We start from the raw sequence: 22,347 nt of genomic DNA, 5'->3' as shown, positions 1-22,347 counted from the left end.
ACATTTTAATGTTTAGCGTCAGACTTTGATGTTCTACATCAATATAGTTTAAAATCATCGATTAGTATTCAATTAAATGGAAAATACAAACATTTTTACGCATGAACTACTTGTTGAAATGTTGATTGGAAATTATTACTAAGGCTAAAGGCTTCGTACTAAATTGTTTGTAAAGGCATACTTCGTTTCCTAAAATATAGAGTAATAAGTTAAAGTTTACGGTATAAACCTAATAGTACGATAGATTATTATGTATTACACGATATATTTACCATATTAAACCAACAGGTAAAATTAATTTGAACGCGATCCTAACCCCAATATTTCTTTTTGTTTGATCTACATAACATTTAGCACACTCTTCACATTGTAAGCAAAGTAGTAAGCATTGTACATTCAAAGTATGGTTTTAATGTATATTTTTCAATTGGTGTTTTATAAGAAAAAAAAAGCTACAGTCTACTTAAAGCCTAACAACCAAAATTATAAAACATGGAACATGCTTTAGCCTGCTGGCTCCTGAATAGTGATTATTTCTGATCTATAATCTCCTTGCGATTTATGACGAAAGTATAGTCATAGTTATATGTTCTGGCCCAAACGTTTGCATGACGACGACGACTCGTTTTTATTTCGATGGCATTTTTAATGGAATGGACGCGGACATGCTTCCCAATGATATTTCGACCATGATAGCTAGGCAAAATCCAGAACTGAGAATAAGCGAGAGCGAGGCCAAGGACAAGATAAGGCCGATGTACAAGAAAGGAAAGAAGGACCAGACTGTGATCCACTGGGTGTGTAAGGTAGACTATTTCGTGTCGTTTTTGAGCTGTGAGGCTAAAGCTCACATGTTCAGCATGTTCCATGCTAAAAACTCGATTACTTAAAGTCTGACCAATAAAATAAGTGATCAAGTTTTTCAATATTAGTTCCGTACTTAGTATTATCCTAAGTTGTAAAGTATAAACATAATAAGTTGTAAGCGTACAATATAAAATTGTAAAACAAAATCGGGTATTAGTTTTGGTATTATTATTTAAACAAATATTTGCAAGGCTCTATGAAAGGTTTTCACATAGGTGTTACATATTATATTTTAACAGCTTGCGTACGAGTCTGCAACACCACGGGATACATTTTTATGTATCTAAGGTGGCTAGTAAACATATCAAGTTTCTGGCTAATATTTTAGTTTAACATATGTGTATGTCCTAGCCTAGTTTTCTTTATTTTCTCTACTTGTTATGAAAGCTTATGGCACTTATATAAATATGTTTTTGTCTGCCTAACCCTGATGATAACGTTAGCGTTGACGCAATGAAAGTAATTATAATATGTATTACTAAGAATAGAGCGGTGTAGCGTGTCTAATTAACACAAGGCCGGGGTGGAATACTAATTTAAGATAAAAATTATTCATTGTTATATATCCATGGAAATGTACTTTCAATTAAACCATAGTAACGAGTATATAGATAATTTTAGAAAAATGTTTAATTTTTTCTTTTTTGAAATAAAATAAAAAATTGCTACCTATAATTTTTATCTTCAGTACGTAGCTGAAAAAGTAATGGTTTTATAATGAGATTATGAGTAATTTTTTTTTGTGTCTGTACCCACGATATCTTCTAGGCCACTGAACCGATTTCTTTGTGTAGGAACTTTATAGATCAGAAATCGTACCTGTAAGGTACTTCATTTGTCAACAAATTTCAAAATTTCAAACCTTGACGGAGAAAAACAAAAACACCAACAAAATTTACATATTTTCAACCTAAAAATACGGTGTTCTATAACTTTTTAAAAAATAGTCCAATTAGTTGTAAATTTGTATAGAATATTTTTAAGACATAGTACAACCGATAAACGTTGACCACCCAAACAAATATCATAAACTCTTTCCTCTAACAAATTGTTATAGACGGACGATCAACCCAAATACTAAAAATATAATTTTAAGCACGTTATTGAAACGTTTTTTGATATATCTACGGATATGCATCGAAGCGTTTATATGAATGTGATTTCGTCACTTTTAGTTTAAAAAAATCCTTATAGATCTATGACCCATTGATCTATGGACCTGTTGACCTATGGCCTCTCCCGTTCTTATATGCTCCATCCCCACTATGCACCCACCCCAATTTATTGGCTTTTTATTTTATACACTTCTAGCCAATTTATAAGTAGCCATACGGGCCGCTGTATAATATGAACAACTAAAAACCAATTCCTGTATACTGTTTTATAATTGATCCTGAATGGGACTTAACCAGCGCTGAAAATTAACTTGATAATTTTGTAAAAGTTTTACCTATTAAACTACAACGTCTCTACACGATCAATCAAAGAACATGATCCGTGACGTAATTTTACAACATGTTATGACGCGGCAGAACACACCCCCTAGTCAAGATGACACTGTGCAACTATGTTTTCTCGAAAAAGTGGTACATTAATTATCTATTAACTGGCTTGAAATGCTCGCATCAAAACATGTTGAAATTTATCGAAAGATAACAAACGTAAGAGTGATTTATTTAGTTTATACAAACTTTAAGACAAAAAAAAAGAAGTAGTGAACGAGTGCATTTATACACAGATATAATAGTGCAGGTTTTATTTTCACACATATTATGCAACCATAGTCTAACAAAAGATAAGAAAAAAGATTATTTCTGCTGACTACCGCGGATATACCTACTAATATCAACGAATACAGCCATATACTATATTCTCCGCATTCAAAAAAGGAACGAAAAAAGTTTTTTTGAAATTTATTGCCGGTGTATTCTTTCTTCAACAGTCGAAATAGTCAGTTCGAGGTTATTGCGTAACTGGCCTACGGGGGATTTACCACATTGTGTGCTAAAACTTATGTCAGAGAAATATAGGGGCTGTAAGACAGAAAGAGTAGCCAAGTTAAGGTTAAGAAGCTGAAGAAATATAGCTTTTGCCACAGATCGAAAAGTGGAAAAGTTTACAGAGCTGCTTATGCATCAAGCATATTTTTCTTTTGTTTATAACAAACAACTTACAGTGCCCGGTGGAATGTTATGACTCTGTGCATTAAACATTTTTCAACCAACATTTTTTAATACAAGTACACAGGGGCAGCTCCAGAGACTTGGTTGGAGGGGGGGGGGGCTAAGTCATAATTTCCAGAGAACTTTATAACAAAAAAGAAAAACAACAATTTTACAACATAAATTCCAGCCGTCTATTTTAAGTTTTACCAAAAATATCAATCATATGATTTAAATCATCCACTTTATTATACACATTTATAAAACTACTGAGTCTATCTTCAGTCAACCTTGAACGAAGTCAGGTTTTAACTCCTAAGTATATATGTGTATAAATTGTATTATATTATATATGTATTCAAAAGGTAATGTTTAAGCCTGACAATGGGTTTTCAAATTTTGTGTCTCGCATACTTAAATTATTTCATAATTATTCCATTGTTGTTGTCTGAAAACTTTTTGTAAAGAGTACTTTAAACGGTAATATTTCAACAACGTCTAAATACCCAGTGATAAATGCACTTAATCTAAATGGTTATTGCCATGGTTGTCTAGCTGTATTTAATGTAACAATGACTGAGTAATATTAATAAATATCTATAATAAATATAGTATATCCCATGTGTGTTGTACCACCAAATGGAATTGTTTACGATTCCTTTAATACTATTAAAAAAAATTAAACAGCCAGCAAGTTGTATTTCATGTAATACTAGTTACTTAAAAACATTTTGATTTGATTACATTTTATTGTAGTCCAGTCGTAAAAAAATTATTTAATTTAACAGAATATTTAAAATTATGTTCCCTTTATTATTCCGAAAAAGGAAGCAAGAAGTAAAAAGACATATTTTCTGGGAATTCTTTGATTGTATAAAGTTCACAGGAAATACTATTGGGATTTCTAGAAGTAAATTTTTTTTTGTAAATTAATAATTAGGTTGTACTAAGAAATGATATTATATTCTAGAAATAGTTAGTGTTTTTTCATTAAAATAGTTTATAACTTCATAGTGGTATTGTGAAAACATTTAAATTCCTATGATAATTTACAGAATGATTAAAATATTACTTTGCAATCCTTTTTTCTACTATAAACTAATTTAAGCTAACAAATATTTATTATATTTATTGACTTAAGTACATTTTTATAGTTCAAGTAAACTCTTTGTTTTGAAGGGTAAGTGTTAATGATAAATAACAACCACTATATTTAGTTTTATAGAATAATGTAATAAAAATAATGACTGGGCGATAACCATTTTAAGAATACTCGTAAATACTTTTTGAGTTATTTGCATTTAAAGTTACAAACGGGCAAGTAATACGCGTGGATAAAAAAAATATTACAGACCACTTTTCAGCACGTCAATAACTTTGAATGCTAATAACTTAACTAGTTTTGAATAATTACTTTTTATCAATCAGTCGTGATTATCATTATATAATTTTGCATTCAATAATAAAATAAAATATATAGATTGAGAGAACAATAGTTACTCTCTAAAAATACTTTTTGAAATAATATTTTATCTTAAACACTAAAAATGTATTTTGATTGTTTAATACCTATAATAAAGATTTTACTTATTTAGCTAAGAAAACTGTGTCATAAAAAAAATGCTTTCAAGTAAAATGTTGAACACTCTAACTATAAAAATATCACTAGGGCTGAGATAATATTAATTGCCCCTAGTCAAAAGTCAGTCGCTACTCACTATGCCACCGTTCATTCAATGTTTTAAAATAAAAGTAAAGTTGTTAACGTAAGCGCTCTGGCAATTCGGGTTCTGAAGTATCAACGTGAAATAATTTTTAGTGTAATTACACATTTGTTGAAGTTGTATAATTAGTTTATTCAATTTAAAACTTTTTATTACTGTGTTCTTAGATAAAATTGTAACGAACGTTTATTTTTTTTTACTAATTAAATTTCCATTTGAAGTTTTATATTTGATAATACTACATTATATAAATTAATAAATTAATGTTATAAAGCAATTTACAGATTTATTTATTCTAGATTTAAGGGAATACTTTTTTAAAGTCTTCTTCTTTCAAAAAATAAAACAAAAGTTATCGAAATCCGAAATTCTACGAGATCTTATTGCTTTTCCCATAAGTCATTTAAAAATAAATAAAAGAAGTAAAAACGAGTCACGGCGAGACAACATAAGTAAATTAAAAGTTAATTTTGTACGTATGTATGGAAATTAGAATGACAGTAAGAACTTGGATTATTTAAACATGTAGATTTCGGTAATATTATTATAGTGCTACTTTTTTTTACCAAAAGAAATATTTTTGTCAGTAAGAAGTGGCAGAATGGGTGCTAATCGGCCAACGGACTCCTAACAGGCCATGACTCGCCTGGTTAGTCTACCTCTGTACCTAGGATCTACAACTTTAAAAAAAAATGTGACAAATTTTCTAATCCGTCTTTGTTATCTTGTATTAAAACAGAAATCATAGGTAAAATAATTCATTGATAGCTACCAAGGACATAAGTAATATCTTATAAGCACCATCGCTTTAATTTTAGTTTGACATTAAACATGTTACTGTACATTTTTAAGATAATATGTTGTACAAATGCAGTTTGGCGTAAAATTGTAAATACATATGTATCAAAAACTGGTTTTTTATGAATAATACAGTTTTGAAAAACAATACCTAATGACATTTGTTGTTGTCTCGTGAGAAATGTCTTAGAGCACTTAGTTTTGACATGGTACACAGTACATCCATTTGTATTGGAAGTTAAACTGAACGTCCAACGTCCAACGATCGCTCGGAAAATTATTATAGAACCAAATTACGTAATCGAATTGTTTGATTTTTTTTTTTTTTGAGGGATAATCTACTTCAGTTTATTTTCCGGCTCGCTGCAAACCAGAGGAAATTCGAGGCAATTGGATTCCGATGATAAAAAAAAAGAAATAGAGAACATAAAAAATAAATAATGAAAACAAATTCAGGGAATATGTACAGCACCAGCTAACCGAAACTCGTTAGAGTGTGCGTCTAGGCCGAAATGAGCAGGACCCTTTGCTTTTGTAATCACATTACTGCACAAACAATAATATGAAAAACAATTCTCCCTACATAAAAATTACGGGGTGAAAAAAAATGCGTTTTTTTTACGAGCATTTGGTTTTGGTTTTTATTTGTTACATGTCTGGCTAAAGTTTGGAGTTGTGATATTTTTGCTTCAACTTAAATAATGCAGGGAAAAACGCAGGAGAGTGCGGTATTATATAAAAAAAAAAGAGAGAATTAAGGTTCATTGTCATTGTAGAGTACTGGGATACGATTTTTGTTTAAGAAACTTTCATTATTTATGTTCTGATACGTATATATATACTACCTACTTTAACAAAGACTTTTTTAATACTTAAAGAAACACGATGACGTAGTAGAAAAAAAGTGAGAATAAGTCAACGCGTTTTTGTTCGCTTGTTTATTCAAGTAATGATGTATAAATTGTATTGATTTTCTAAAAGGAAATGCATATAACATTATAAATGGAAGTACTACTTATTTTTTGTAGAATATGTAATTAAAAGTTGAGTTATTCATAATTAGATTTAGTAGGATAAAGCACAAACGGCAAATATGCGTCCTCAAATCATTATCAATGCGATTGTCAAAAAGTTTCCGGAATTATAAACTGTAAAGTGTACAGTTTTAAATACGGTTTTTATCTTATAGGCAATAATTTGCACTACTGCTTAGTAGTGTTTTTATTAATTTACATTAACTTTTGGGTTAATATAAATTCAGTAACCATATATATGTGTATATAGAGAGACACCTCATTGAGAATTATTATATTAAGAATTTTTAATATATTTTCCATAATGTAATATTGATTTTTTGATTTTATTTTGATATTCTTACATATTATACACTAAACACGAAAAACATAATCGACTAATAACAAGAGTAATATTTTAAGTGTTTTTTTTTTTTTTGAAAAACATTATAATCTTTTGACGTATCTAATATTGTTAACCCTATTCTGGTACATAGTATTTTAACTCTTAAGTCTTATCACATACTAGTACGTGTATTATATACTATTTTCTGTTCATAAACTTTGGTTTACCTTCTAAATGTTTTTTTTTTATGACACGAGATATATTTTGTTATGCAGATTTTTTATTGTTATATAAAAAAGCAGCTATTTATTCTTTGGTAACTGTATCTCATGAATAAATTTAAGCAAAATAGGTTAAGGGTATTAGCTTACCTTCGAATCGTGTGTCCAATAAATCAGTGGCGGTGGTTCCGGGCTGTGTTTTATGATACAAGTTAAATTCATGGTGCTTCCCTTATTGATGAACATGTCAGGACCTCCAATAATGGTTGTTATAGGTTCTGTAAGTATTAAAAATTTGAAATGTTAAACATAGGTTTTTTATTAGAGTTTAACGATTATGCCTAAAATATTTATTAAATACTAGCAAGTTGGCGTCACTAGATATTATTGCACATGAAAACATTTTTAGAAGTAACGAGATTTTAAGATTAATAATTGGTAGTTATGCATGAATTATGATTTTTTAATATCGATGAAATGCTTAATTTGTATATGATGGCTAAACACCGATTGGTTTTTTATATTTTCATTACGATTTTACTTTTTTTAGTGTTACAATAAAAGTTACTCTTATAAAAGAGGACGATAAAACCGTATTATATTTATATTTTTTATTTAAATTACTTTAAAATACTATCAACAATTAAAAACAAATAGTAGTAGGCGTAGAGTAATAATTCAAATATTTTATTAGTTTATTTACTGTAATTTAGCATTAAATAAAATACCATAATTTATGTTTATTTATAATTATTTGGATCGATTAAAGGATAATTTTATACCTATAGCGGTGCAATTTAACCATATTTCATTTCTACTATGACTAAGCAGGAGATTTATCCGAACAGTCATATAATATATTATGTACATACATATACATGAGCTATACAATTTGAGAATAAATGGCATCAACCATAACGTTTCATGATTAATTGCTTAGGAACAGGAAATTGGGTTAAACACTCAAAGGAACGTCTTTCATCTGTAAATACACAGATAGCAGTTTCAAATTCGACGCGCTCTGCTGTATACTTTGTTTTAATAGTCTTATGAGTGTGATAAGACCAATCTTAATAAGTATAATAAGATGATGTTTACACTATTATTAGTTGAATAAAAAAACTGATTTATTAACTTTTTTTATCATAAGGTTAAAATTAAATAATAAATATACATAATATATTATAATAGTTTAAATTTTTAATAGTTTAACAAGAACAGATGGAATGTTAACTAGTACACTTGTAATTTATGCCAACTATTTCAAAAGAGCCCACAAGCACAAACATGTTGCCTTTTTACTAAACAGAATTTCTTAATTATAAAATTTAACTTTGAAGTAGCAAAATTTATCGTTTGTTTTTATGAAAGAGGATCTCTTTCATAAAAACAGATATATTGTATGTATCCATCTTTGATATTATTGTTGGTAATCATAAATGGATTAAATAATAAAATTAAAAAACTGTTGGTAAATGAGTAGACTCAGTTAAGAGTGTCCACACTTCATGCAGGTACATCAATACATGGATATGTCCTGATCAAGAATACACTATAATCATATATCGCAAGGAGATTATATAGATCGGAAATAATCATATAATTATAATATCAGGCCTTAATCGATGTACTGGCAACATTTATCAACATGTATCAATATTTAACACTTCTCATAAATCAATTACCGTGGTTCGTCAGTAAGTGCCTACCTAACAAATTCATTTGACTATCCTTATACATATATCGTTGTATATCCTGCAACTTAATGTATCTGCATGAAGTGTGGATACTCTTGACTTTATTTTCAGAATGACCTCCATAATCCATATCTGGTATCTCTTATATAATGACGTGATGATAATGATGTATTTTTTTTAAATTTACCCAAAATTCATGCTAAGCTGTCCCAGGTACTAGTTGGCTCTCACTTAAATTAGTCGGGGTCGGCAAGTTTGGTCCACCTGCTAGCACTTGGCCAACGGACGAGGATAAGGAGACTCTTTAAAACCCCAACTTTGAGAAGGAGAACTCTAAACCAACCGGTTAGGTTTCCTGACCAAATTTGGCGGCCAAACTATCGTTTCTAACGATTTCCTGGCCTAGTTACATGCAATTGTATTCAACTCAACTCAAATCAACCCAACTGAACCTAATCCCAAAACGGTTAGGTTTGGCCCTGATCCGAAAGGTCAGGGCTTCCAGACAAAGAAGCTCTAACGTTGATACCAAATATCTTAGTCTGTTAACTTAACAATATTTAGCTACTGTTACTCTTATATACTATACATTTTATTATATGTTATCTTATTATCATTACTATATACTATATATTGGATGTAACGACAAACCATATGAATAAATAAAATAAAACGATAAAATAATGAATTGTCGCCCGTATTCTGCACTCAATGATAACAACGCAATATGATTTAATATGGTACATTATATAATTTCAAAATGAGATTACGTACATTATTAATCAACGCGGTAATTAAATTATCAGGGAGTCTGTGGTTAGACTTTTTATCTTAAAGGGGTCCGTGGCTATGCTTTATATTATAAAGAGATCCATCATTCAGAAAAGGATAAGAACCCCGGTCCTAGAAAGATAATACAATGGTTTAATAACTTTTTATAGTCATCTCTAGGCTGATATTCTTCAAGTTGTTTCTGGGCAAAATGATAAAAATAAAGCACTGTCTCATACTGGACTACATTTAATGGATGGTAGCAACCTATAAAACTTAATGAATTAGTCTTAAAACTTATTTTAAGCCTTTTATATCGACTTTTCGAACAAAATGGTGGAAAACGCAATGCAATTATCTAACAACAGCTTAATTTTAATGGCGACCTTACAATTTCTTATTTTATGTTTAACTCCTCTACCACTGCTGACTACTATTTGTTATTATGTATATAGTACGTCAAATATTGGTATAAATCAATAAATATTGATTTTAGAAAAATATGAACATCATGATGGTTTCTGTTTAGTGTTTGTAGTATTACAGCGAGTATGATTTCGCCATTAAGATAAATCACCTGATGTTTGATGTCAGTAATATTGTAAAATAAAAAATGTCGTTGATACACTAGCCTACACTTTTTTTTCAAATGCCTCAAAGAAAACAAAACTAGAAATATCAAGTGTAAGATATTTGTGACTGTATACAAAGGTATTGTAATATCCGAAAATGTATGACCACAGCGCAGCGATTGTGTGCAATATAATATGTATATTTATTATTACGTTTTTCATATTTTATATGCGGATCTCGCTATATTGTTTAGTCAGAAACGTATGTTTTCTCCACCACCTTCTTTGCTCTTGAACCATATACGAAAACCATACACGGTAGCCGAAAAAAGAGATCGAGGTAAAAGTCAAGATAATAATAATATGACGTATAATTTGGGTGGCAAGAGTGGCGGTGTCATTTGTCATGGGATAGACTGACAGTCATTACAAGCACTCAAGGGCCATCTGCGTAACGTCCCTGGTCACCAGGACGGGTATGGTAACAGCATCGTGCCCCCACAGAGTCGAGTGAGGAGTAAGCTCACACGCACTCGCCCTCGTTGTTTGTGAACAATATCCTTCGGGCCTAACTTCATCATAATAGGAAAAAATGACGATTTTTGCGACCCTTCGCATTGTCCTTGCACACAGTTATGTGAATTTAAACCTGCCACCACTAATGACGTTAACGAGCTAGACAAGGTTCTCCATATTTTTCAACATCGCCCTGGTTGTTTAGTACTTACAACCATAGTATTGTTATATTTTTGTCAACATATTATTTGAAATTGATTAAATTTCAAATTGTTTTGTGCGTTTGTTATTTCGATCTTGAGCTTTTCATTTTATTTTTAATGTCTAGAGTCAATAAATTAAAACATACTTTTAAGATAAGATTTACAAATCGATTATAAGTTAAAAAAGTAATTCCCCCCCCCAAAAAAAAAAAAAAAATTGGTACGTCAAACATCTTGCAGACTTTTTCGATTATTAAAGTTGACACGATTGAGTTTAAAAATATAATTTTTGCTAATGTTATTTCGTATAATAATAATGTACTCAAGTATTCAATACACGTATAAATAAAAATAACGTTATAATTTATTATTTAAATAATAAATTATAACAGAACAGCCAAATCGACAAATGTTATGAACTACTTTGCCTTAAGAAAATGATTAATTCAAAAGTAATTATGATTATCATTGAACAAATTTTTTTTTTGTAAGTCAAGTTATATAGTCTGTCTTTAAAAATGCCTGAAATAAAAAAACTGTACTATATTGCAATGAAATGCAATTTCAAAAGTTGTTGTTACGCTGCTTCGGTTCTTTGCGCGTCGTAGTTTTATATAAATGATTTATGGAAGTAAAAGACAATTGCGAAAAATTGTACAAATTGTTTTATCAGTAAATTTTCTTTTTCATCTGCTACTATTCATCATCGCAGGGATACCTTTTAAAATGTAATTTCAAAAGTAATACAAATATCGTAAAAGTACAAAAACAAACATTTATTGATCAAGGTTTACGGTTAAATTAATAACGCACCATTTGCCGGCAGATGATTGGTGTTTAGAGATTTTTTGTATACTTGATAAAACAAGGGTATGCTGTGGAATACTTATACGAATGCAAATGATGTTCCCCTTCAATCATCTGATGGCAAACCGTCATTACAGTGCCGATCTATTACCATACAAAAACGGTGCTTTCTAACCCTCTGATTCACTCTTTGCACAGAAAACTTCACTACCAAAATCGCCATTCATTATTCATGCGTGATCCGCGAACCGTGCGCTTTTATTGTTTGATGTTAAAATGGCATCCCTCCTGTTGGACAATGGAAATTGGCATTGTAATCAATTCGGTTTCCAACCTAGCGTAGGCGTGATGTTTGATCGCTACTTTTTTCCTGATTTAAAATCTTTTGAAAACGTGTCATGTCATTATAACGCAATTAACGGATCACAAAATGTTAAGGGTAAAATATGTTGCAAGAAAGAAAAACCATTAAAAATTTGAGCTATAAATAAAATTTAATATTCATAGAAGTATAACTTAATTTTTATTTACATTTTGTCAATAGGTTATTGATCCTGGTATTTATGAAAAACGCTTATTTTAGAATATTGTGATGCCCGACAATATTTAAACTAATATATTAAGACTATACATTAGAGTGGACCAAAAAAATTTTTTTTTGTTCTTCTCTTGACATTATGTTCCTTGGGGGTAAAATAATATTTCCCTATTTGTTTTCAGATTTTTAAAATAATTTTTAGAGATTGCGAGCATCAATTTTCCAAAAAAAAATTTTTTTTAGTTTTAAATTTTTTTTAGAGGAATAAACCAATATATTTTTTTTTTACAAAATAAACTACTATCCAACTAATTTAGGCCTTAGAATGTAAAATTTGCGAAAACATTGATATATATATATATATACCCTTAATATTTTTTTTAGGGGTATTATTTACTATAGGATTTTAAAATCTGAAAAAAAGGGAAATATTATTTTACCTCAAGGAACATAATGTCAAGAGAAGAAAAAAAAAAACAAAAAAAATTATTTTTGGTCCACCCTACTGTACATATTATACAAATATTCTATTAAACTTTAACAGGATTTCTAAAGTAAACAAGTATAGCGTTTAAAATATATACAAGGAATTATGACGGCTAAACGGTTAACTAAATGCCACAATTGAATATTATTTTCTGATAATTTTTTACAGTTAGCCATAATAAACATTACGTTAAGGTAATGCTTAACTTTATTGTTTTAACGTTATTGTCAATGTATATATCACATACATATAAATATATATATAATTTTGTATGTAAAAATATCTTGTATCATGTAATTAGTCGATGAAATATATTTATCTCACGAACGTTTGATCTTTAGCTTCGATCTTGTCTAGCTACATAACTTGAATGTAAATCAAGCTTAATAGCGTTTTAGATTTTTTAAGCGATGAAAAATTTCTCCCCGTCTTCCGAAACTTGTCAGCGGTTAAGATAGATGTTTCAGAGGTTTCTGGTAAAGGAGAAAAAAACGTTTACGCCGATGGTTTTTTCTTTAAACCAACGGATACGACCTAAGGACGCACAAAGGATGAAAACCATGATATTTGATGAGTAACACCATCAGTGAAGTAAAATGTGCGTTTAGTTATTTTTCCTTTTTGTATAATTCCGTTTATTTTATCTACAATGCAAATACGCTTTGACTCGAGATCAGAGCTTATGATGTAATAAATACTAGATTTAATTCAACCGCAGAATGAGGTAAATCTGCCAAACTAGAAGAAAAATTGAGGTTGATCTAAAACTCTTTAACGAAGAAAGTAGATGTACATCCATTATACTTCTTAAAAGAAAATAATTAAAAGTATGAAACAAATATTTACACGTTTGGACAATAAAGTTTATTAATGCTATTTTTCAGTATAAAAGATGGTCATAATCGATTTTACTATTATTTACTTACAATAATATTTTTAAAAATTTAATGAATTTTATTTAAGTGGTTTAGGATCAAAGCGGAGGGGATCATTATCATTTCTCGCCCCATATCTTATGAATCTATCCGTCAAATAATGCTATTTTATATATGCATATACATCCAATACCTTTTATTAGCTACAACCATATGTTATAGAAATAGGTAAATCGATACATGGCATGCTTAAAAAATAACTGTAAGATTGTTTGTTAATCGATGGTTATTAGTTTTGTATTATTGTACATTTGTACAGTTTTAACTATTTTTTATTCACGAATTTACTGAAGTAAATTGATTAAAAAAGTTATATAATATATATGCCATTTCTTAAACATGAAATAACTTTCGTTATATATTTCTTAGACATTTAAAAATACCACTAATATGCAACATTTGAAATTTTTAAGTTATTATAAAAACAGGTTGAACACCCGCAATATACTATATTTAGAATGAATACATGAAATCTATGTTTAAATAATACAACTTGTTATTGTTTTCTTTTGGTGATAATATAGTATGGCTTATAACAAAGTAATCAAAATTAATCTGTATACAATAAATTATCAACGTACTATGTTCTTTTGATATAATAATAATTTTAAGAGTATTTTACGTACAACAACAAATTGCTTAGAATGTAACAGGAAGAAATAATAAAGAAAAACACTTGGACAAGTTAAATAGTAGAAACTTTAGCACGCGCGTGCTTTGTCTTAATTTAACGTGGACTCTCTTGATTTGTTCAACATTTTGTCATTTCGACTTATGAAAACTTCATTTTTATAAAGTGGAAAAATTACTAAGACGGAAATATTTATTTACACTGTGATATTGGTTTACTCTATTTTCTATAAATTATTTCGAATGTATTTTGTGTTTGATCAGTCAAAACTAAAAAGTTAAAAAAGAAAATGAAAAAACTTTCAACTTTTTTCCTACTTCAGTACATGCCAGGACGTTATACTTATAAACCCGACTGTATATCATACAAGAAAAAATACTAGCCTTAATTTAAAACCAATTAGAAAACAAATTGCATAAATTGTGCTAAATTATAACATATCGTGTACAATATAAAGAAGAAAGATAAATTAAACATAAAATTGAAAATATTATATTATTACAGTTTTTCCATAAAATAGTTTTCTTTTTTATGTATTTTAAATAATGAAAATGTAATTTAATAGTTCAAGTTAAAAATAGTATTTTAAAGGGTAGTTATAGAGGGTAACTTTAAAAATTCTAACACCAACTTATACATACAAATGACTAGGCACTAGGCAGTCGATGTAATTGCTTGAACAAAAATTTTTTGGTGTTCCCAATACCTAAAATTAATTTGTAAAATTTTATAAAATTAAGATTTAATTAAAAACTTTTTTAGCTAAAATAATGCCTCAAATAAAATTATGATTACCCTGCGCTTTATAAATAAACGTTTTTTTCAAGTAAAAATGTTATTTATATTTTAAAGCTGGCTCATTAAATACTTGAAAACTGCACTGAATATATATATATAGTACCAAGACAGCTGTGTTGAGTGGTTTATGGTGACAGTGTTGGTCACTGACGCATTCTTTCTGGAAGTTTATTCAACTAGCATTTAACTAGTTAGGGGAAGTCATGTGATTAACAGATTTTTATTTATAGAAAACCCAATGAGGGGAATCATTGGTTTTGTATAAATAAAAAAAAATTCTTTAGACTAGAAGCCGTAGCTAAATTCTCAACTAACAACATAAATTCATATAAATATCTCTATAGATATGCTAAAATCATCAAACTAGAACGAACACTGTTATTTTTATTAAATAATTAGTCTATTTCATATTTTAACAGCCAAGTTTTCGATAGGTTCGGCTCGCAAGTGTATACGCGGCTTAACGGTGTTCAAAAGGCTATAATGTCTATCTCTAACAAACAATAGTTAATTTTATTAAATTATTTGCACTAAAAATTTCGCATTAGCATTGATACAGTTAAAATTGCGTTAGTTAAATTAAGTTAGAGAATATATAGAAACATTGTGTACTACAAAATTGTTTTATAGTAACAAAAATAAGAATACAAATTTAAGAACATTTTGTTAAGAAAAAAATGTACATACAATACAGTAAAACAAGTATAGTTAATCTTGTAAGATTATATAATGTCATCAGACAACAGAGCTTAACTTTGCCTACGCAACCTTAAGGGCCCGAGAACTTTTAGTAGGTAATCAAATTATAATATTTTAGTTTATTACCAAAAAAATGCTTTTCATTACAGAAAACTGGTATTATTACTTGTTTATAGAAGTTCTTGTTAATTTTGGCCTAACCTTGCCCATAATATATTAATCTATTAAACCAAAAAAACTTTTTTGAAGGTAGGAGTTTTGTCAAAATTAATTTAGATTTCAGAGTATTGTAGGGACATGCCTAATAAATATTCCATACAAATATTTCTTGGTTTGACTATTGTTCATAAAATTATAGTCCAATTAAAATGTAATAACTTTGGATGATTTTAGTTTTTTTCCTTCAGTATTTTATTGGTAGAAATGAACCAATGTATCTTTTACTTTCTTAAGTTACCTTCTCGATACGAGTTCTATTTGATTGATGTGCTATGCAAGAAAATAAGTCCAGTTCTTTAAAAATATTATAAGGGCACTCACACATACAAAAACATTGTAAAATAAATTTTTGTTACGACTTGCATCAAAGCTGAAATTTTATAGTCAACTCATTTTTTTTTTTAAATTTACTTTAAACTTTTACGCACTCTCTTTTTATGAACACCATTAAGCCTCAAACAATCTAGACAAAAACTTTCCTCTACAGTCTTCTTCATGTGCCACAACTGTCAATGTTGTGGACACGTGCCACAGTCATGTTGTTGACATAATCCTCATTGAATTTGATTTATCGGAAAAATAAGAAATATCAACGTCTTGTTCCAAAACATGAAATAATCAAGCTATATGAATTGTCAGTCATGTCATCATTGTTAACAGTACCTTTTTTTGTGTTATTTTTTTAACTTGTGTGTTATTATATATAAGTGTGCATTACACATTTTGAATTGTACCTTTTATATCCATTAATATTTTGTAGCTCGCTAATAGATGCGGACATTGTTCTATGCTTCAAAATAATCTGACAATATGGTAAGCTGACAACCATCCTCGACAACGGTATTTCACGCTTACAACAAAAGAAAATGGACTGAGATAATCTTCAGAGAAGGAAAAATATAAACATCGTTGTAAAACAAATTCCTTAATACTTGGTTAGCTAACTAAAAAAAATTGTATTTTAATATCGTGATATATATATGTATATATATTTTCTGGGGTCGTTAATGTTTAGCTAAATAGAATACACACCATTATAATTTCCTAATAACCACATTAAAAAAAGTCATTTTAATTAAAGTTACGACATAGAATTATTGTTTATAACGAAGAGGATTAAAAGATAAAAACATTTTATGACAATATTTTATGGACAGATCACACTGAAAAAACAATGATGTATACCGTATAATAACGGTAATAACCAATTATTATAGTTTATAGTCTTACTTTCGTTTTTGAAGCTGGCTAATTTTATTTATTTTAAATATTTTTTTTACCTACCTAAAAGATTTATAAGAATGAAAATCTATTATTGGTATGACTGTATAATATCCTATGTATACGTATCCTATATTGTAGAAATATTAGTAACTAACCGAGTAACGAGTTTATTGTTACCATTGTATAATACAGAACGTAATACATATTATACATTACACGTGTATGATATAAGTATATAAGTTGCTATTAAAATTCTATGTAACTATAGAACAAGTTTGGAATGGAGAGTCCTTCGACACGTGAAATAAAGCACCAAAACATACGAGTATTGAAATTCTGGCCACATTATCACGATGCATTCCGTCTTACATATAAATTTCAAACTATATATCAATATGAAATCGATTGAGAGAGATTAAAAAATCGTTTGAAAGATATAGAAAGGTAGAAATAAGTGAGTTTTATTATGATTTCTCCACTTTCCCGGACTCATTCTAAATTTCATATAGTGCCATTATTTAACCTGTACCCTCAGAGTTCCCTAGAGCGAGGCTCTACTTAATTGTGCCACTCCAGTAAAAACTAGAAGCATTTATATAACAATTAATTTATTTTAAAGAACGTCTATATTTATAACAAATACCTAATTTATAAAACTTTACATTTAATATCTGTATTACTTTTATTTAATGAAAAACGTGTCAAACTCAAATTATATTAGCTTCTCAGTTCTCATCGCTTACAAACAAGCATAAACAAAATTATGAAGGAAAAAAATGCCAACGTCTAAATTGACACAAGTTAACCAACGTTATGAGGAAACATTTCATTTAAGTTTTGTATCACTATTTTTAAAGTGAGAGAGAAACAACCGCTTAACAAATAATAAAAATTATTATTATTGCTGGTAGGTAAAAGGTATATTAAACATTTTTTATGAAACAGACGCATCTTGGATTACTTTATTAATTTCCCACCGTACGACAGGATGGAGGACACGTCCTTCGACCTACGGTCTATCAATAGTTATATTATTCATCCACCTGCCCTTTACCTCAATGTTAATGCCCTTTAATTGGCAATGCACTTTTCCAAATAGTTCTATTTCTTTTTTGCTGAAGACATCAGCTGTTTGATAGTGCACTTTAAGGCGAAACGTATATCTAAAACGTTCTGATTTTGGGCAAGTGCCACGAATACATTTGCAGTGGTTATTTCCTGATTTTGTCCGACTTTATTGGAATCCGGCTAATGGCATGTGTGTCATTTTTATATCATACCTCTTTTCGGCAAGTCTGTCACACTTTCTAGATTTGGCTGTTCATGTTCTTATAGTTTTAAATTATGTACTATTATTGTTGACCGGTGTTAACCAATAATCTTTTATTAGAATGTAATAGGTAACGTTTATTTGTACGAGTATTAAGGAAATATATTTATATAATTTGTTTAATATCTATTAGAACAGTTTTTTTAGAAATTTGCATTTTAATAACGTAGTTTTTTTTAAAGTTATAGTAGTTATAGTGACATATTTTTTTTGAATTATTACAAAAAAACTCTACTAAAATAATATACTATACGACTCTTCGACTATTATGGTACTTACCAACAACTGTTAGTACCATTGCATGGCCTATAGGTGGTGTTGTTCCTACTTGGCATTCATAATAGCCGCTATCTCTGATTTGCGGATACCGTATTTGAAGAGTCCAGTCTTCGGTTTGAGGCGAATGAATCGCTTGAAATCTTTGGTCACTCGTGTATGTGTATCGTCCAACAGTTAGCAGGTGTATACCTCTGTGTCGAACCCACGATACCTAAAAAAAAAAATATATATATATATTTATTATCATTATAAAATTTCATATTTTGATTGTATTCAATTAAAAATTTAATAATTTTTTAGTCGTGTCATTATACTTTTCATTTACACATTAAAAACAAAAATTATGTCGAATATATTATAGTCATTATTAATTGTATAAGTTTTATAAATAAGAAAATCATAAGAATGTTTATTATATTATATGTTAACATAAAATATATAATAATAGTAATAATCTTTAATACGGAAAATTTTTTCCAATTACTATATATATAAAATGACAGTTTAAGTACATTTAACATTAATTTGTTTAATATGTGTTGCTAATAGGTATCTTTATATATTTATTAGGTAGCAAAAGCACTTTAACGGTGAACAAAATTAAATTATTTACAAGAGATTAAAATACAGATTTCAAAGAGCTCAGATTATTTGTTGAATTTATGAGGAAAAATGCTAACTGATTTTTTATTATGAGCAACTTAATACAATGTAATTTAATATATTGCAGCATAATAAATATTGAATTACAACGAAAATTAGGTTTTCGTGGATTCGCTTATAAATTAAACATACCTAAATACCGGTAGTGTTTGGTAATACTACTCCAGAATGCTTTTCAGATTATAAAAAGCAACTTAATTGACTTCAATTAACTTTGTAGTTTGTTAGTTTCTCAATTTACAAGACTTTTTTGTCAGCTAAAATAAATATCGCCAGATATTGTTAGTTTATTCACACGCATAAAATACATAGTTTAAAAAATAATAATTGATTGTTGCTGGTGTTTAGGCAATTTGTTTTTAGATTTACAATAATTTGGATGTGTTGCATTAAAAAAAAAACGTTACATAAATATAAAACTACTATGTATACTATTTTAAAAAAAAAATAATTTTTTGGCTGTACTAAAAGGAAACTGTACAATGATTTATAAGCAATATGTAATCATTATATTGATTATTCAGTTATCTAGTTCATTAATGTTTAAATGTGAATGTTATGTATTCTCTATTTGAGTGTATTAAAGTATAATATTCAATGCAATGTAGCATTGAATTGGCTTTAGTTAAATTAGTTTAAAACTAAAGGCAACTAAATTATCTAATTATTTATGCACACAAACGTTTTTTAATACCGAAATAATAGTTGTTCAATGATTTTTTTATTAATTGTGTTTTACATTATTATATTATATTATACATTTAAATTGTCTTATAAACAAATTAAATAGTTTTAAACGTATTAGCTATTTCGAAATGAAGTATTTAAATCCATACTTCGAGTATGCGTTCTGAATGAGTGAATGCGGTTTGTTAGTCGTTTAACCAAAATGAAGGCGGCGTGCGTTTCCGGTAAGTTAATTGTACATTAATTTGCTAAACAGTGAAATGTTTTTGTCCCTTTCGATGTCCGACCGAAATTCTTTTACGCCGTAGTCCCTCGATGCAGCAGTTACTTGCTTGCCTCCTAAAATTGTAGCCGTTTCGCTGCGGGTTAATCTAACGACTATACAGAGTGTCCCGAAAGTCCCTCGATACCATTCCAAGTATAATAATAATTATTACAATTTATCCGGTGGACAGTATATACGTGGAAAACGACGAACTATTCTCGCATTGTCATAATAGTTGTAATAATAATATAATCAGAAATTTGGACAATTATTCAAATTCGTTTTGGTCGAATTAGTTTTCCCGTACTTTCGGCACGTGCCGTATACATGCACAGTAATTGGACTCTGTGGCCCGGTCGAATAACGAACGACGACATTTGTCTGGTGTAGCAATAAAAACGTTCATTATATACTCTGTACAGTAAAATCTAGCTAGAACATACTTAGTCTAGTTAGACTGCTCTAGCTATGTATGTAAACTATAAAGAAATTTGCTCTAGATATAGCAATCTCTGAGAGCACGTAGAGCTAATCTACCTAGATTAGTCTATGACCTGTGTACATTTGTACATGATATTTCTGTCGAGAGCATTTAGAGCGTAGTTGATGACAATACTTCGTACGAAAAATGTCGGACCGAAAACGTTTTGCAGCTGCAGTTGTAGCGTATAATTTAATTTAAAAAAAAACAGGAAACTTAAAAAAAGAAATGAACGAAGAGGTTGTGGGTAAGAAATTGCACCGAAGATTGTGAAACTTTCATTTGGCCTTTAATTGTCTGTCTCTGTATTCTTTCAACAATTCAACAATTCCAAAGTCCAGGAAACGATTCAATGAGTTCTGTTGATATGTTTTCTGTCCCACACAAAATCACTCATCGTACATTCAAAAGGAAATATTAAACAATATAACTCGAAACAATTACTTATAATAAAAATAACAATAAAACTTACACTTATAAACTTTTATAAACAATATCGAAAAAACAACTGTACATGTGTACAGGTGAATTGTTGATATTTGCCTGCGCTCTATTTACTCTATTTAGCATGTTGAATAGACCTAGACTACTCTAGCTAGAGCGTCTTATCTCCGTGTACACTGTCGATTGTTGTTTACTATATCTAGAGTTTGTTGGTCTAGCTAGAGTTTAGAGAGGCAACTGTTAGCGTGCTCTAGGTGTTGTGCACACTACCTAGACTAAACGTAGAGAGATCTAGCTAGAGTTACTCTACGAAGAAAAAAAAAATCTACAGTGTACCTTAAGACTAGAGAGCGAGTCGGTAGCGTTTTTATTCTCAGACACGCGGAGATGTGTCGCCGTTATAAATCGAACACGATGACGGTATAAACGGTATAGACAGTTTGTAATGCGTTTAATGTGCGACTACGGCGAGGATGCTAGATCAGCAGCACCCAACGTGCGTGTGTATTTATTGGCAACGGGTTTTATGGCGCTTGTAAGTCGGCTCGGGGTCGGCGCGGACAAGGGGAAAGTCGGTAAATCTTCTCCCGCGCCCTCTTATACATTATTGTGTATGTGCTGCTGGTACATACGCGCGCCTGTGTGTAGTTTTGTGTACGCCGCTCGTGTTCAAGGTGTCTCCGCGAGTTCGCTAGATAAAACGGTCAGCGATTTTTTGGCACCTCACCACCGGAACCGGAGCCAAACTTCCGGCGGGATAGGTCGGGTTGCCTAATGCGCGTGTATCGAGAGCCGACGACGAAAACGCGACGACGGTGCCACCACAGAAGAAATCAAACCGTCATTATCCGCACACCCCTGCTTTACTTTTTAATCCTTTTCGAAAATGTTTTTTTTTCTCCGATCGATATAATATTATATAGGCTTCGTATATTTTATATAAATATATATACCTTTTTGGTAAAAAGGC

At 29.6% G+C, this 22,347-nt stretch overlaps 2 protein-coding genes across 2 annotated transcripts in view; both read right to left on the bottom strand.

Annotated features, from left to right (window-relative positions):
* LOC126845729 (probable protein BRICK1) overlaps window positions 1-22,347 on the bottom strand; it is a 195,687-nt gene that overhangs the window by 32,495 nt on the left and 140,845 nt on the right. The window lies entirely within an intron of this gene.
* LOC126845727 (zwei Ig domain protein zig-8-like) overlaps window positions 1-22,347 on the bottom strand; it is a 146,099-nt gene that overhangs the window by 4,276 nt on the left and 119,476 nt on the right. The window contains exons 3-4 of the mRNA XM_050584578.1: window positions 18,838-19,048; window positions 7,282-7,409 (exon numbers count right to left, since the gene is read on the bottom strand). Of these exons, the coding sequence (XP_050440535.1) occupies window positions 7,282-7,409; window positions 18,838-19,048 (339 nt within the window). The remainder of the gene's footprint in view (window positions 1-7,281; window positions 7,410-18,837; window positions 19,049-22,347) is intronic.

The sequence above is a fragment of the Adelges cooleyi genome, unplaced genomic scaffold (genome assembly GCF_023614345.1).
Source record: "Adelges cooleyi isolate 19-005CV unplaced genomic scaffold, UGA_ACOO_1.1 ACOO_flye_CR_arks_rails_tigmint_CR_PRNA_8, whole genome shotgun sequence".
NCBI classification, from domain to species: Eukaryota; Metazoa; Arthropoda; class Insecta; order Hemiptera; family Adelgidae; genus Adelges; species Adelges cooleyi.
The sequence above is the reverse complement of the archived record's forward strand: the minus strand, read 5'-3'. Positions and strand labels throughout refer to the sequence as shown.